This window comes from Microplitis mediator, chromosome 7 (assembly GCF_029852145.1).
Source record: "Microplitis mediator isolate UGA2020A chromosome 7, iyMicMedi2.1, whole genome shotgun sequence".
Lineage (NCBI taxonomy): Eukaryota > Metazoa > Arthropoda > Insecta > Hymenoptera > Braconidae > Microplitis > Microplitis mediator.
Window position 1 is genome coordinate 16,954,622 of NC_079975.1, and position 17,357 is coordinate 16,971,978.

At 32.0% G+C, this 17,357-nt stretch overlaps 1 protein-coding gene across 2 annotated transcripts; it reads left to right on the forward strand.

The window, feature by feature from the left end:
* Nucleotides 1–1,179: 1,179 nt before the first annotated feature.
* On the forward strand, nt 1,180–14,011 carry LOC130672139 (SPRY domain-containing SOCS box protein 3-like). 2 transcript variants are annotated; one of them, XM_057476477.1, is made up of 4 exons: nt 1,180–1,337; nt 1,406–1,596; nt 4,843–5,296; nt 11,539–14,011. In XM_057476477.1, coding segments are annotated over exons 1-4 (798 nt in total). In that variant the 5' UTR covers nt 1,180–1,336; the 3' UTR covers nt 11,691–14,011. The 2 variants fall into 2 exon arrangements, with proteins under 2 accessions (XP_057332460.1, XP_057332461.1); XM_057476478.1 differs by lacking the exon at nt 11,539–14,011 and adding an exon at nt 5,405–5,720.
* Nucleotides 14,012–17,357: the final 3,346 nt, after the last annotated feature.

Sequence of the window (17,357 nt, forward strand, 5' to 3'; positions counted from 1 at the left end):
TCAGGATTTCGTTAGGTGCGGCCCACCCTTAAAGGTAACTGCTTGCTCTCCAACACTTTTCTTTAAATTGGCTTTAGAATACGGCAGTAGCTTGTAGTTAACTTAAGGTTAGGGTGGCTATCATGGAAGTTACGTCTAAATTGAAGAAAAATTAACCGCAAATTTTTCTTTTCAACTTTTGCTGTAAAATTGTCAGCAAATTCTGGCAGCAGATTTCAGGTAATTTAAACAACAAATTACTGTCAATTCCAAGCTAAAATGGCTGTTAGGGATATTAGGGTACCCTGGTAGCTACCTTAACCACAAGTTCACTTCAAGCTACTGCCGTATTTTGAAGCCAATTTAAAGGAAAGTGTTGGAGAGCAAGCAGTTATTTTTAAGTTGACAGTAAATTGTCTGTAACTTGAATTCAATTTGACTACAAGTGATGCTGTCAGACAATGACGTTAAGTCGATTGAAAGTTTCACTTCAAATTGATGGCAAGTTCTTCTGCCAAATTATATTCAGATGACGGCAGTTGATTTGCATCAACTTGCACGCAAGTATTGTCCAGCCGAGGTTTGCCTGAAACTTTTCGTTAGGTTAGCCGAAAATGTTTCACTGCAGAACTTACTGAGCAATTATATTTAGAGTGTGGCTATCAGGGTACCTCTAAATTGAGCAAAAGTTAACCGCAAATTTTTCTTTACCACTTTTACTGTCAAATTCTCAGCAACTTCAGGCAGCATATTTCAGGCGATTTCAAAGTCAAATTACTTTCAATTTCAAGCTAAAGTGGCTATTAGGAGTCGCCGTAAAATTTTAACCGTAGTTTTCAGTCAATTTGCATCTAAAATGGCTCCACTCACTTAACCCCTCATTATTTAGCGATCTGAATTTATTCTAATTGCAATTGTCTGTCAGTTATTTGCTAGTCAATGTTGGTTAATTAAAATAGTTTGTCGGTGATTTGTTTATTTATAAAAAAATAATGAAAATTCAGCCCATAATTTTTCCAATTTAGACCTTCTACTATAATATTTTTCAAATTTTTATATTTATTCGATGAACGATTGCAATTATAATAAATGAGATAGCTGAATAATAAAAAGAAGCTAAAAATGAATGGAACTAAAACTGAGCAACAGAAATTAACGTATATTTGCTATCAAATTGAAGGGACACCTGCTGAGCAAACTTCGCAACTTTAATTTGCAACATTTGAATGGCAAATAAAGTAAAAGAAACTTTTTCTGTGCAATCCTAAATCCTAACCAATCCTAACTATCAGCGTAACATAATATTGTGAATATCGAAGAATTTTGTCATTGCCTTGAAAACTGTTGAATAACAAACAGTAAGTAAAGAATGAAATGTTGTTAATAATCTAATAATATGTAATAATAAACAAAACCATTTTCACAGTGTTCGAGTGGACGTGGGACGAAAGATTTAAATCAAGAAAGTCTTTATTATCTAAAAACAATTTAGAAGTGAAGTTTCATCCAGGTTATAGCGATGGAACAGCTGCTGTCAGGGGTAATAAAGTATTAACGAAAGAAAGACATCACTACTGGGAAGTAAAAATGGTGTCCCAAATATATGGAACGGATGTGGTAAGTTTAAATTGTCCCAATAAAAGAGTGAACTTTGAATAATAATCGTACCATAAAAAACAATTAAGTTCTGGAGGTGGAAAACATACTTTCTTGTTGGGGCAATTACACTCATCCAAAAAATCAAGGGAAGGGATAAATTTATGATAGTAAAATTATAAGACTATAAAGTTAGCAGATAGCTGACAAACAAAACATTTGACCAAGCATATCTTGGCTGTATGTATATGCATTCACTCGTTGTCATTAATGCCTGGTCTCCTGTCAGATTAATATTCTATAGTCCAGGGGACCAGGCATTAATGACAACGAGTGTACCTTAGTTATGCCATGTTATTGAAAATTTAAAAATGGAAAATGGCGCGTCATTTAAAACCGTCAATATCCATGAAAAAAAATTTTATTTTTTTAACACACTTGTCCAGCAATTTAAAAAATTAAAATTTATGAAGGTCTTACCACTTTAATTTGTGATTTAATTCGATAAAATTAACACATTATGATTAGCTGGTTACAATCTAAGAGACCATTTTACAATTTCTGTGATTTTTAGCTTAGAATTTTTAGAACACGGAGAGAAATTCAAGGTTACCGTTCCTAGTACTTCTATGAAATATCATCCCATACCGTTATGGTAATGATTACTTGGAATTATGGGATATAGGCCCATACTTTCTGGGAAAAGCTCCCATAAGTATGGGAACAATTCCCATCATTATGGTAACAGTTCCCATGTCGCATGTGAAAGAATTATGGTAACGATTACTATAATATCATGATAACGGTTCGATGAGTGACGAATTATCAGTTGTAATTTAATTGATAATACACTTATCCAAAAAAATAAAGGAACAAGATAATTTTATAAATTTTTTAGTGATTTTTGGAAGGCTGTATTTTCGTGAAAAATGATCGTGTCGAAAATAAAAATCTGTCTATCGGTTGACCCTGCGGGCCAGCCCTAAAACTTCCCGCTATTTTCGAGCTTAAGGAGCTCGAAAACGTTGTTGTGAATCCATTTTCGAGCTCGAAAATACTTTTGTATGACGTTCTTTTCGAAAAAAATAGTTTTTTATCATTTTTTCTCAAACGAATAAACCGATTGAGACGGTTGAGGTGGCAATTGACGCGTTTTATCAAGTTCTAAAGCTGATTAGATTTTGAAATCGATTGATCCAATTTTTTTGTAGATATTCGAAAAAAAACGTTTTTCTCTATTTCTTTCACCAACGATATCTCTCAAACGAATAAACCGATTGAGACGGTTGAGTTGGCAATCGACGCGTTTTATCAAGTTCTAAAGTTGACTAAATTTCGAATTCGATTTATCGAGTCGTTTTTGAGATATTTCAAAAAAAATAAAAAAAATTTTTTTTTTAATTCTTTCGACAACGGTTTCTCTTGAACGAATGAACTGATTTTGATGGTTGAGGTGACATTGGACGTGGCTTATAAAGCTTCAGAGCCCAGTCGACTTTGGAATCAATCCATTAAGCACATTAAAATTTATCCAAAAAAGACATTTATGAAAACATTTTATTTTTGGAATATCTCTGAACGAGCCCTACCGATCAAGCTCAATTTCTCACATCTTCAAGATATTGACAAGCCGCGTCGAATGACACCTTAAAGTTAAAAAAATCAGTTCATCCGTTCAAAATATACAGGTATTTACATACGTACGTACGTACATACATACATACATACACTCAGACATCATCTTGAAATTAGTCAGAATAGCTTCGTAGAAGCTCAAAACGTCAAGATCTCTTAGAAATTCGATTTTCGTAAATCGGACCGAAACCAATAACTTTCCGAATTTTTGAAAATTGACAATTTTTTTAGCGGGAAGTTAAAAATATATTAGTTTTGAGTAATTTTGTTCAGTAATTATAATGTTATTCAATGAAAAAAGCAGATATAGATTTTACATTTATTATTCCGTTGACGATATCTCTCAAATTGATTATCTCATTGAGACGTTCTTGGCAGCAATTGAAGGCTTTTATCGAGGTCTAGAGCTGATAAAATTTTGGGAATGATTGGTTTAGTCGTTTCGACGATATTTGCAAAAAACCGTATTCTACGATTTCTTTCGTCGACGATATCTTTTGAGCGGATTATCTGATTGAGACGTTCTTGGTGGCAATCGAAAGCTTTTATCGAGTTCTAGAGCTGATTAGATTTTGGAATTGATCAATTTGACAGTTTTCAAAATATCCAAAAAAACGAAAAAAAAATTTTTTTTTTTCGTATTTCTTAAATATCTCAGAGTCTATTTGACTGAATGGTCTAAAATTTTTTTGAAAATCTAAGTTCAGAAGATATCTTTCGCATGCCGCAAGAACCATCTAAATCGGTTTATTCATCAAAAAGATATGAGAGGTTTACACACACACACACACACACACACACACACACACACACACACACACACACACACACACACACACACACACACACACACACATACACACACATACATACATACATACATACATACAGACATCGCTCTGAATATGTCAGAATAGCAACCTAGCACCTTCAAATGTCGACATATGATGAAAACCCGGTTTTTGAAAATTGGGGTGGAACTAATAACTTCCCGAATTTTTCGAAAATCGTTGATTTTCTCAGCGGGAAGTTAAAAATCTGTCTATCGGTTGACCCTGCGGGCCAGCCCTAAAACTTCCATGAAACAATTTTTTTTGAATCCCTTTAAATCGATTTTTTTAATCAGGGATAGACCGGTCACACACATACATACTCACATACACACACACACACATACAGATACTCGGACATCATTCTGAAAATAGTCAGAATAGCTTCCTAGGACCTCGAAACGTCGACCTCTGATGAAATTTCGATTTTCGTAAATCGAGGTGAAAACAATAACTTCCCGAATTTTTTGAAAATCGTCGATTTTCTTAGCGGAAAGTTAAAAAATGGTAAAAAAATTCTTGTTTTTTTTCATTTTATCTCTCTTCGGATTACTTAATTGATTTGCTTGTATGGATGTACCTATAATCGCATATTGTACAGGCAATTAATTGACTCAATTCCATAAGCATTATTTTAAGATTATCCTAAAATAGAATTTCACAAAGACGCTAATATAATTGTCGTTTAATAATTATTAATAATTTAATTGAATGATTCATTTATATTTTCTGTGATTATAAAAAAAATTTACATGTGCTGCAATAAGAAATCATTAGACAATAACAATGTGTTGTATTCCAGATGATTGGTGTAGGTACTGCCAAAGTTAACATCGATGAGAGAGATAAATTTTTCTCATTATTGGGACAAGATCGAGAATCATGGGGACTGTCATACAAAGGTAACATACATCATGCTGGCGAAATTAAAGAATATTCACCGCCTTTCGAGCAAGGAAGTATCGTCGGGGCTCATCTAGATACTTGGAAAGGAACTCTACAATTTTTCATAAATCGGAAACCTCTTGGAATTGCATTTACTGGCTTACGTGGAATCGAATTATACCCTATAATTTCATCAACAGCAGCCAATAGTTGTATGCGGATTACAAAAAGTTGTTCAGTTCCTGCATCTTTACAGATGGATTGTCTTGGAATGTTAAAACCTTTGCATAGATCATATCTATCGGCAGCCTTTCCGGGTCTTCGTTATTTAACTGACGGTGTATTTGCTGAAATTTTGCGACTCAAACAAGGTAATTACTCTATTTTTCAATCCTGCTACTACTCGCCCGCTTCGCTGGGTATTTTGTAATGTTAGATGTCTCTATATTTTGATTTGATTATTGATATCAATTTTCTAGCATTTACCGTTAGAATATCAATAAATATTCTTATTCGCTGGCACTTTTCTATGTAAAAAAAAAGTTGCAAGTGGTAAAACTACAGGATAGAGTCAATAGTTAATATGTACTCCAGCTAGCCCCATAACAGTCGGCCCAAACTTTATCATGAGGCAGAGGTAGAAAAGATATTCTCTCTCCTACGCATACGCATTACACCGCTTGCCCCACTTCTTCGCGGCAAGGAACACGCAGTGCTTACAAAAATCATTGTTTCTTAAAACTTTAATAACTTTATGTTAAATTAAGATATCGCAATAATTTTTTTGTTGATAAGGGCCAAGTGTCTAAAAAATAAAACTTTGAAAACCTAATTGAAATCTATCCAGTAATTTTTCCGTGATGCACGCACAACTGCAGACCTCTATCATTTTATTTATATAGATAGATATACAAGTTTGGACTTTCTTAAACTTAAAGAATGTACAATAGATTGGGCCAAAAAAATCGACCATTTTTTTTTTAACGATACTGTGAAAATATTATTTGGGATGACAAAAAAAAATTATTCTAAAAATTTGAGCCCTTATATTGATATTAAGAGGTGTATCATCGCAATTTTTGATTTTTTTTTAATGAGCGGGTTTTTGCCTTATAACTCTCAAACAATCGAGATAAACAAAATAGACTTGATACATTTCTTGTAGGAAATTAAATGCTCTACAAAAAAGAATTCGTTTTGACTCAACTTCAACCTTGGATAACTTTCGAAGGAGTGAATTTAGCGAAAAATTGTTAAGAGACTTTTTTTGTAGAGCATTTCATTACCTTTGAGAATATTTATTGGTTTTTTTTGTGAAATGATTTTTACATTAATAACAAAATTTCAAAGTTGAACAATCAAATTGTAAAATGATATCAATGTTCAAGGCATTATTATAAGGAAACGCTTCATCTGGAAAAGAATTTCAATCAGACCTTTTTTGTAGAGCATTCAATTTCCTACAAGAAATGTGTTTAAGTCTACTTTGTTTATCTCGATTGTTTGAGAGTTATGAGACAAAAACTCGCTCATTCAAAAAAAAATCAAAAGTTGCGATGATACACCTCTTAACATCAATATTAAGGGCTCAAATTTTTACAATAATTTTTTTTTGTCATCCCAATTAATATTTTCACAGTATCGTTAAAAAATAAATAGTCGATTTTTTTGGCCCAGTCTAATGTACAGTCACTCTATTACTGGAACTGAGTTTTAATTCATACCAAGCAGCGCATCGTCGTGAAAATTAATAGTAAGACAGAAATAGTCAATTTCAGATCAATGTGATGGTTATACGTCACTGTATCCACGGACATTATACTCGCAGTCATTAGATCCGCGACGTTATATCTGTGACGTGACATCCGTGACAAGACCAGTTAGTTCCACGTCATTATATCCGCGGAAAATATGTCCGTTATGTTATATCCACGATATTATCAGTTAGACAATATATTCGAGATGTGTACACAGATGGTGCTCGTCACGATCGTGTATCGGTTAATTTATCATCTATCAATAACTTGAATTTAAAATTGAATACTACACAGAAGAAAAATAAATCTTGAACCAAGAAATAAAATGTCTTCGAAATTTAGTTTCTTGAACCAAGCTAAATTTCTTACTTTATTCGAGTAAAAAATTCTTTGGATCGAGAAATTATTTACTCCGCAGAAGACATCATTTTCTTAGTCTGGAACAGAAATTTTTTAAACCAAGAGCACATTTTCCTGAGCCAAGAAATTTTTTTCTTGATTCGAAAAAATATTTTTTTAATTCAAAAAATTTTTTTCTTGGCTGAAGATTGTTACCTTATTGAGTCAAAAAAATGTCTTGAGCTAAAGCAAGAAAGTTTTTGTACTAAAAGATATAATTTTTTAATCCAAGAGAAAACTTTCTTGAGCAAGAAAATTTTTTTTGTCGCAAACAAAAAAAAAATTTTCAGCCAAGAAATAGATTTCTTCAATTAAGCAAATACATTTATCGAGCTAAAAAAATTTTTTTTTTTTTTAAACAATTATTTGTTGGTTTAAATATTATTTAACCAATTGCTGTGAAAGCAGATAATTAATTTATCTGAAGTATCTTTAAGGAATAGAAAAGTTTCTCAATGAGATAAATTATTAAAAACAAATTGAGAAAAAACAATTTTTGTTTAACGCATGAATCAAACCCAGACCGAACCCTCGTCGCGCGAGAGCTTTATCAACTAACCGATCCCAGCCTTTGCCAGGCTACGTTTACTTTGTTCACATCTATTGAGCCACACTGGCCTTACGGTCAGTCACATTTTTAAATCTTAAACACAAAATTTACATTAAAAATATTATCGCCAATAATTTGGAAAAATATTAGTTAGGAGATTTTAGCAAAATTCTGAAAGGATCATATGAATCCTTTATAAAACAATTTCGATATAAAAATAAAAAAGTTTCTAATAAAAAAAAAATTAAAAAATTATTCAATATTTTTTATTCCATTAATTAATTAATTTATTATAATAATAAAATTTAATTATTTAATTTTTAATTTATTTGAAAAAATAATATGGACTCAGTATCCGTTTACTGCGCCAGTACAAGAAAGAGAGAGTAAATAGTATTCATTCCTTATGGTGCGAAGGATATAGCACCTAGGAGTGTATCCAAGACAGAACTTTCTTGGTTTGAGACTCTAGTAATCTTGGTTCCAGATTTTTCGTGCGATTGGTCAGAGAATGTATTACTCAAACCAAGAGTTAAAATTTTTTTAACCAACTACCTTTATTTTTAGTTCAAGTTCGTACCGTTTATTATTTTAAAACACCATAGTTCTTTAATTAAGATAGCTTTCTTGAACCAGATATTTTTATTTCTTAGCTTAAGTAAGCAACAGACTGAGGTTAAAAAAAATGTTTACTATACCAAAAAATGAAAATTTTTAAAACAATTAATTCTATTATTAGACCAAGTATGAAATGTGTATTAGCTTAAGAATTTTTTTCTTAATTCATGATTTAAAATTCAAGAAATTATTTTACTTGGTTTAAGAAATTTCTGGTTTTCATTCCACCTGTTAAAAAATATCTTGGTTGAAGAAAAATTATCTTGAGTCAAGATTTTGTTTTTCTGTGTAAATATATTAATTTTATTTAAAACCGGACGATGGATGGTGAAGTGTAGGTCCAACTCATTTATTATTTTATGGTAACTTCAGCGTTAGGTATGAGGTAGGGTGTGTTGGAGGTGCCTCACTGACAATTCCATCAACACACCTGGGGCGAAACCTAATATTGGTCGGTATTTAATGAATTAACTTCGTTAAAGATTGTTAGGTGGTAAATTAATGGTATTATTACACTTACATCCGCGGGTTCATCTATTAACAAACCAATAAATTAATGTATTAATAATAGTGTATACATGTGTCGGTTATTGAAGTATCCACGAATAATGTCGACGAATATAGTGACATGTAGCCAACGTGATATAGTGGACAAGAACTGATCAGTTTCTTCCGTCAGGAAGAAACTCATTAGTTCTTGCCTGCTAAATTCGCTTCTGACTTTATTTCATCCCTATTAGAATCGCATTTGTTTATTGTAAACCTCTTAATATTATGAGTTCCAATAAAAAAAGATCGGTCTATTGGTTAACCCTGCGGACCAGCCCCAAAACTTCCCGCTGTTTTCGAGCTCAACGAGCTCGAAAACATTATTGTGAGTACATTTTCGAGCTCTTCGAGCTCGATAATACTTTTGTATGCCATTGTTTTCAAAAATCCATTTTTCAGCATTTCTTTCTCCCACGATATCTCGCGAACGAATTAACCGATTTTGATGGTTGAGGCGGCAATAGACGCGTTTTATTAAGTTCTAGAGCTGATTGGATTTTGAAATCGAATGATTCAATTTTTTTGTAGATATCCGAAAAAAAACGGTTTTCACTATTTTTTTAATCAACGATATCTCGTGAATGAATTGACCGATTAAGACGGTTGAGGCGGCAATCGACGTGTTTTATCAAGTTCTAAAGCTGATCAATTTTTGAAATTGAGTTATTCAGTCGTTTTTGAGAAATTTCAATGAAACAAAAAAAAAATTTTTTTTTTAATTCTTTCGTCAACGGTTTCTCTTGAACGAATGAACCGATTTTGATGGTTGCGGTGGCATTCGACGCGGCTTATAAAGTTTTAGAGCTGATTAGATTTTGAAATCAATCCATCGAGCAAAATAAAAGTTATCCAAATAAAACATTTTTGAAAAAATTTTATTTTTGAAATATCTCCGAATTCACCCTACCGATTAAGCTCAAATTTTTACAGCTTTAAAATATCAACAAGCCGCGTCGAATGACACCTCGAAAATGAAAATCGGTTCATCCGTTCAAGAGTTATGAATATTTACATATATACATACGTACGTACGTACACACATACATACACTCGGACATCATCGTGAAATTAGTCAGGGTAGCTTCTTGGAACCTCAAAACGTCAAAATCTGATAGAAATTCGGTTTTTGCAAATCGGACCGATACCAATAACTTCCCGAATTTATGAAAATTTTCAATTTTCTTAGCGGGAAGTTAAAAATAAAAAATATTTGTATAGAGTAGATAGTGATTTTTATTTGGAAACAACAGAAAAGTCACACATAACTTAAGTTACGTTTATATGTATTTCGAAAAAATTATTCATTTATATCCCGATTAGTACAATTTGTAAGATTATTAATTTTACTTCATAACATTTTAGATCTATGACTGAAAACATTGTAAAAAGAACTAGAGTATTCTAAAATTTATAATATCAAATTAAATTTTCTTGAGTTATTGTAGTTTTTAAGACATCGATAATGTGAATTGCCACTTAGCGGGTAAAAATTACTATTTGACATTGTAACTTTACTACGTGAGATATAATATCAAGTTCATTGTATTTTATTTATATTTGGCATATACTTCGAGATATTCGAATAGTACTTGTAGCCGAGTGGTTAGCATGCTTGCACTCGAACTGGAATATTCGCAAGGCATAGTATAGGTTCGAATTCCACAGTGGTCATAAATATTTATACAAATACATTCCAACAATATATATTAGACCGGTTCAAAAAAATCGACTATTTTTTTTTTTTCAAAATCCGCAGTGAAATATCTTCCTAGTCATGAAAAAAGAAGCCTGTGGAAACGGGAGCTCTTAATATCAATTTTGAAAGGTCGCTCATTGTAAATTTTTATTGTACGTTTAAATAAGATGGAAAAAAAAAAACTTTTTTAGTTTAGAACTTTTCACCTCGGCAATAGCTCATTGTACGAATAAGCCCAGCATATATTTTTGTAGGGAATTTAACGCTCTACAAAAAAAGTCTCTTATCATTTTTCGACAAATCCATCTGTTCAAAAGTTATTGGAGCTCGAAGCCAAGTAAGAGTAAATTTTGAGATCTTTTTACTTTTCCGGCAAAACTATCATACTTATTATAAAATGTCATTAAATCATTTTTGTAGACAATTTTATTTTCTACAAATTATCGTTGATAAATTTTTTTCAAATTCTGCATTGTTTTCTAGTTATTTCCATTTTAATGCCAAGCTCCTAAAAAAATAGTGTTCTGATCGATTTTAAGAGCTTGACATTAAAATTAAAATAAATAGAAAATTTTGAATTGATGAATCGTAAACTTCTTTTAAAAATTCTGGTAATAATAAATTTGTTTCGGTTTTTAATTGATTTACATAGATCTTTTTGTTATTGTTAAATTTTTCATTTAAAAGTTTATTATTACACTCAAGGAGACAATTTTTACATTCTGGATTAGTAAAAATTCAATAGCAGTCTCAGTGAAAGTTTTATTCTAAAATAAAGTTTTCACTAAATCAAATAGTAAATTTTATTGAATGCTTGTGTTTTTTACTTTAAAACTCAAAGTAATTTTACTTATAATTTAGTAATTCATAGAATTAAGCGATTATAATTTTTACTTATTTAAACGAAAATTTCTACATTATTGGACCGTTTCTAGTTTGCCTCGGCGAAATAGTAATTTTTATTTGAAAAATAACAAATATTTTCTAATTTTTTTCTCCGTGTAACTATTTCTAACAATTAACAAATGATAATTTTTTTTTCAGATACTGATAATGAGGATGAAGATTTTGAGTATGAATTCCCTGAAGAGTACATGATTTTAGATGATTTTGATTTTGCATTAGTTGGATTTGGGAGAAGAAAAAAAAGAAAAATAGATGATTTGTCGAAGTTTAAAAGTATCGAGTTAATGTGAAAATTCGACATTAATTATTTAATGCAACAAAGATGTTTTCCTAAAATAATTTCAAACTATTTTTAGTAGATTTCGTAGAGATTTGACTTTGGATGTGGATTTTGGATAAATCAACTTTTATGGCAATAATTTCAAATATCGTTTCTACCCTAGCGAATTTGTTTATACCGAAAATTTAAGTTTCTTTTGGGTTCATTTCCGGTATAGTAGAAATCGATAAATATTTCGGTATGTTTTAAGAATTATACCCAATTCATACCCAGATTATACTCAAATCGTCTCATGTTCTGGGTATGTTTTTGAATTTTTCATACTTAAATGATACTGAAAAAAAATTTATTTCAAGCACGATTGATACTCAAATTATACCGAAATCAGAGAGGTTGAGGACAATATCTTTCTATATATGTCTTTACCTGAGAAAAAGGAAAAATGTTTCTTTGAAGTTTGAAGTAAATAAATTTATTGAATACATAGAAAATTATAAAAATACTATTTTAATTGAGTATTTAGTATTATAATGCTTTTAGTAGTAAATAGTTCAAAAATTATTTTCATAATAATTTAATGATTAATTTACTTATTTACTACTTCTATGTTTTTTTTTTTTTTTATCAAAATAAAAAAAAATTTCAGTGTTAAAGGAAATATTTCTGTTTATGTTTGATAGACATACAATTATCATTAATTTATTATTTATTTGATTCTATTGCAATAACAGTATAGATAGTTACCACAAATATAATGCATAAAAAAAAAAAAAACCATAAATAAAAATAAAATTGTTCTTTCCACCAAGACCTGTGACAGCGCCATGAGAACTTCACGAGACTCTCAAGTGAGAAGTCATAAGTTCAAAACCTCAATTAATTATCGCTTTTTTTTTAATTATTCATTAAAAAAACATCTAAATAAAGTCTTTAACTAATATACTTAAATACATTAAATATATTGATATCTAAGAAATTATGTTTTTATCTCAGTATAACTTCGGTATAAATTGTTCAAAAACATACCTAAATTATTGTTATGAATGAGTATAATTTGAGTATACTTTTAGAATTCTATTGAAAACATACCGAAATCATACTCAAATACCAGGTATGTTTTAGATATTTTTTCGTGTAACCGAATTCGCTAGGGTACGGACTAAGAAAATGTTTCTTTCATCATCCAAACTTATTTGTTTTAATAAAATATTCGTTTCGCCCAAAATGCATATCTTCAATCATCTTAAAATTAACTTTAAGATTTGTTACTGATCGCTATGAAAATTAACGATTTTCGAAAAATTCGGACTTATTGTTTTCACCCCAATTTTCAAAAATCGAATTTTCATCAGGTGTCAACGTTTCGAAATTCTAGAAAGCTATTCTGACTATTTTCAGAGTAATGTTCAAATGTGTGTGTGTGTGTGTGTGCGCGCGCGCGTGTGTGTGTGTGTGTGTGTGTGTGTGTGTGTGTGTGTGTGTGTGTGTGTGTGTGTGTGTGTGTGTGTGTTAAACTCTCTATAATCTTTTAAGTAATTGACTGATTTGAATGGTTCTCCTGATTTAAAAAAGTTAATTCAAAACGATTAGAAATGATTTGAAACAATTCAGTTTTAATACTATAAAGATATACATTCATCACTGAGTAAACTTTTTTTTTTAATCACGATCTTGCGGCAATCAAAAGAGCTTGTCAGCTATCAACGTTCCTGTGAATCTCAGATCACTCGATTAAATAGACCTGAGATAATTAAGAAATACGACCAAAAACAATTCTTTTGTAATTTCTCAAAAACGACTTGATCAATCAAATGGAATATTCAATTAGCTTTAGAACTCTATAAAACACGTCGATAGCCGCAAGAACTACCAGAATTGGTGATTCGTTTAAGAGATATCATTGGAGATGAAAATGTTAATAACAGTTTTTATCAAATATCTTCAAAGAAACTGAAATGATCGATTCTAAATTCTTATTCTATTAAACTTATCAAAACATGTTAATTGCTACAAGAATTGTCTTGATCGATCGAATTGTTCGGAAGCTATCGTTGATGAAAGAAATGTTAAAAAACGATTTTTTTCGAATATCTTCAATATGACTGAATCGATCAATTCAAAAATCATATATTAGGTTAACGTTTCAAGTGATATTGACGCCGATTAATTTCGAAAATAACAATTTACCTTATTTTCCCTAAATACTCTTTTATACAATGTACTAAATTTGTCAAAATCATATAAGTTCTTAATTTTCACGGTCTATTTTAATCACTGTATAATTATTGTAATCGGATCATTCAGAAAATATAGCCAATAAAACAGTTCAAATATTACTGTTCTCTAAATTTTTTTCAGATATTCCATTTTCAGGATTCTAATCTAATTCAAACCTCTTTTTACTTTTTATTATAATTACGTACAATTATTTCCATTTAAATCCATGTGTTTCCCTACGGATAATCGCCCGGAATAATCGCGCTCACGGACTAAAGAAATTCGACAATTGATCGTACCATTTCCAATTTGGCGAAGATGCGCACGCTTGCGCCCCCGTCTGTAAAGCGTAGAGAAATGTCAACAAGAATCATTAGCAGTGGAGAATGATTCTAAATCGGTTTCATCCCAACTATTTATCACAGATCGAATGACTGGGACCAAGTTTCTCGTTGACACTGGCTCCGATTTATCTGTTTTTCCAGGTGGCTCGTCGAAATCACACAAAACGGCCATAATTATTAGCTTTATGCCACAAACGGCACGATAATCGAGACCTATGAACTATCAACTCAGACGCTCATTCTCAGACTGTGTCGAGATTTCACGTGGAATTTTATTGCCGCTTATGTCATCAAAACAATATTTGGGTCCGATTTTTAGAGCCATTTCGACTTGTTAGTTGACGTCAAACGTAAATACTTACGCAACGGCATTACTGGTTTGACATCTTCAGGTTATTTTCACGCCACAACAGCATAAGACAAAATCGAATCTATAGATGGTGACTCCGTTTATATGAAACTGCTACCTAAGTTCGCCGATATCATACGGCTTGTCCATCCTTTAATAAGAATAGGAAACACTCAACAGATTATATCAGTCAATGTACGAATGACATCAGATATGTGTTGAGTAACGACAATATTGTCACCCTGGTAAAAATGAAACGAGGCACTAGCTAACGCCTCGCTAGTTTCGCTAGAATCAATGTTAACGGTAGATGACAAACGAGGCGGCCCTCGTTTATTTTTACTAGGGCAATGACATATTGTCAAGATTAAAAGCAGTATCACATTGGAAGAACACGCCGATGCACAAAGGTAAGATCTTGAGCTTCAGTAATTGCCGCAACAGATAACCGCTATTACAGTTACGAAAAGTTTACTTTGACTTAGGCCCAGCATTGTATTGTGACATTGCGTCAGATGCAGTACGACCATATGTTCCAGAGCCGCTGAGAAGAAAAGTGTTTAACTCGCTACACTCACTCGCGCATCCAGGAATTGAGGGATCTCAGAAATTAATTTTGAAACAAGACGTCTAGCTGTTAAGTAAAAAGGATTATCACGAACGGGTAAATGCCTGCATCGATTGCCAAAAGAATAAGATTTAAAAACACGTTTCATCACCAATTTTCCAGTTTTTAATCTTCATCTGAACGATTCGATCACCTTCACATCGATGTGGTGTCTCTAAAACTTTCAAAAGTGTTCAAAAAATATTCAATGATTATAGGCTAGTTCACGAGTCTTCCTGAAGCTGTTGCGATCTCTAATGGAAATGCAGAACCAGTTATACATGTACTATCGCTACACTGGATTTCACGCCATACGGAGTATCTAAACGCATATCTTCGGATCAAGTTCCGCTATTTGAATTGTGCTTATTTCAAACGCTGTTAAAAATATATGGAATAAAACACCTAAACACTACGCTGTATTATCCACAAGCTAATGATCTCATTGAACGATTTCATCGTCGACTAAAATCAGCACTCCTGTGTTGTGAAGAATCATAGTATGGCACGTTGTCAACCATCTTATTCGGCTTACGCGCAGCTTGGAAAGATAATATACAGATGACTGAAGGGACTTAAATCAACTTATCAATTAGTTACGTACTATTAGTATCTTCTCTTACCATCAATGGTGCGTGCGAAGTTATGCGGAATGTCTTTCAGGGAGGGGCAAGGTAATTAATTAAGTAGTCGATTACCTGTATCGACTTCAGATCATCAAGGTGCTAAAACTGCATATCACCACGCGAAAAATTAATGGAACTACGAGGATAGCGATGAGAGGAGAACTTCATCTCTTTGCAGCCATTATTAGTTCTTCGGCTAAAGAGGAGAGCCCGTATACATTTTGTTGGCACCGGCTAAACTCAACGGTTTCTTACGTACTTTGGGCCAAGGATCACGAAAATCGAGTCCATTTTGTTCAAAAGTGGTGCAAACAATTATTCATAACAATTTAATTGTTTATATCCAAATAACTCCCGAACCGCATGTTTGTTGGGGCAGTTTATTGGAAACAAAATGTTCAAAATGAAAAAATGCACAAAAAAGGTATCACAATGTTTTTTTTATCTCAAATATTTCGCGATATATGATGAAAAAACGAGCCAGGCGCTCGGACCTCTCCCTCTCGCACAAGCAGCTGCCTATCGCGCGCGCTCTTTCTCCGCCAAATCGCGTCAGATGCTTGATAGGCCGGAATTTTTCTAAGTTTTTTACATTGAAAATAAGAGAAAAAAAAAAATCGACAAAATTTCAATACCACCAATCGACAGCATTTTTTCTGAAACGGTCGATTTTTTCAATCCAATCTGAACTTTGAAAAAATCCATTGATTTCTAACATTATAGTTAACAAAAAGAAAACGTCTCTGGACGATACGATAGAAATCCGTATGCCTAAAACAGGCAGAAATGCGAAAAAAAATTTTGGTACGCCCTTATAGCGCCCAGGGTACCTACCGGGAGCCATAAGGGCGTACCAAAAATTTTTTTTTTTGGGAAACAACGTACTTTTACTTGAAACGCGTAGAAATGACGAAAAAAAATTTTTTTCAAATTTGAATTTTTTTGGTACGTCCTTATGGCACCCGGGGTACCCACTGGGGGCCATAAAGGCGTACAAAAAAAATTTTTTTCCGGAAACGACGTATTTTTACTTTAAATGCATAGAAATGATGAAAAAATTTTTTTTTTCAAATTTGAAATTAACTTTGATCAAAATTTTTTGGAATATTTTTATTTAAAATGATCACTCTCAATCACAAATAAAGTGATCAAAGTTAATTTCAAATTTGAAAAAAAAATTTTTTCATCATTTCTATGCATTTAAAGTAAAATTTCGTTGTTTCCGGAAAAAATTTTTTTTGGTACGCCCTTATGGCTCCCGGTAGGTACCCTGGGTGCCATAAGGGCGTACCAAAATTTTTTTTCGCATTTCTGCCTGTTTTAGGCATAACTACGTCGATTCCCGAAAAAAATTTATTAGTACGCCCTTATGGCATTTGTAACGCGATATAATCACGCCGAGTAATAACATCGGTATATCGTTGTCGATTCATTTTGAACATGTACCAATGGGTATGTACTTGCTCATAACAAAACAAATTACGAACTCTTATTTTCATTCATTTTATCAAAAACTTGAATATTTAATTCAAAT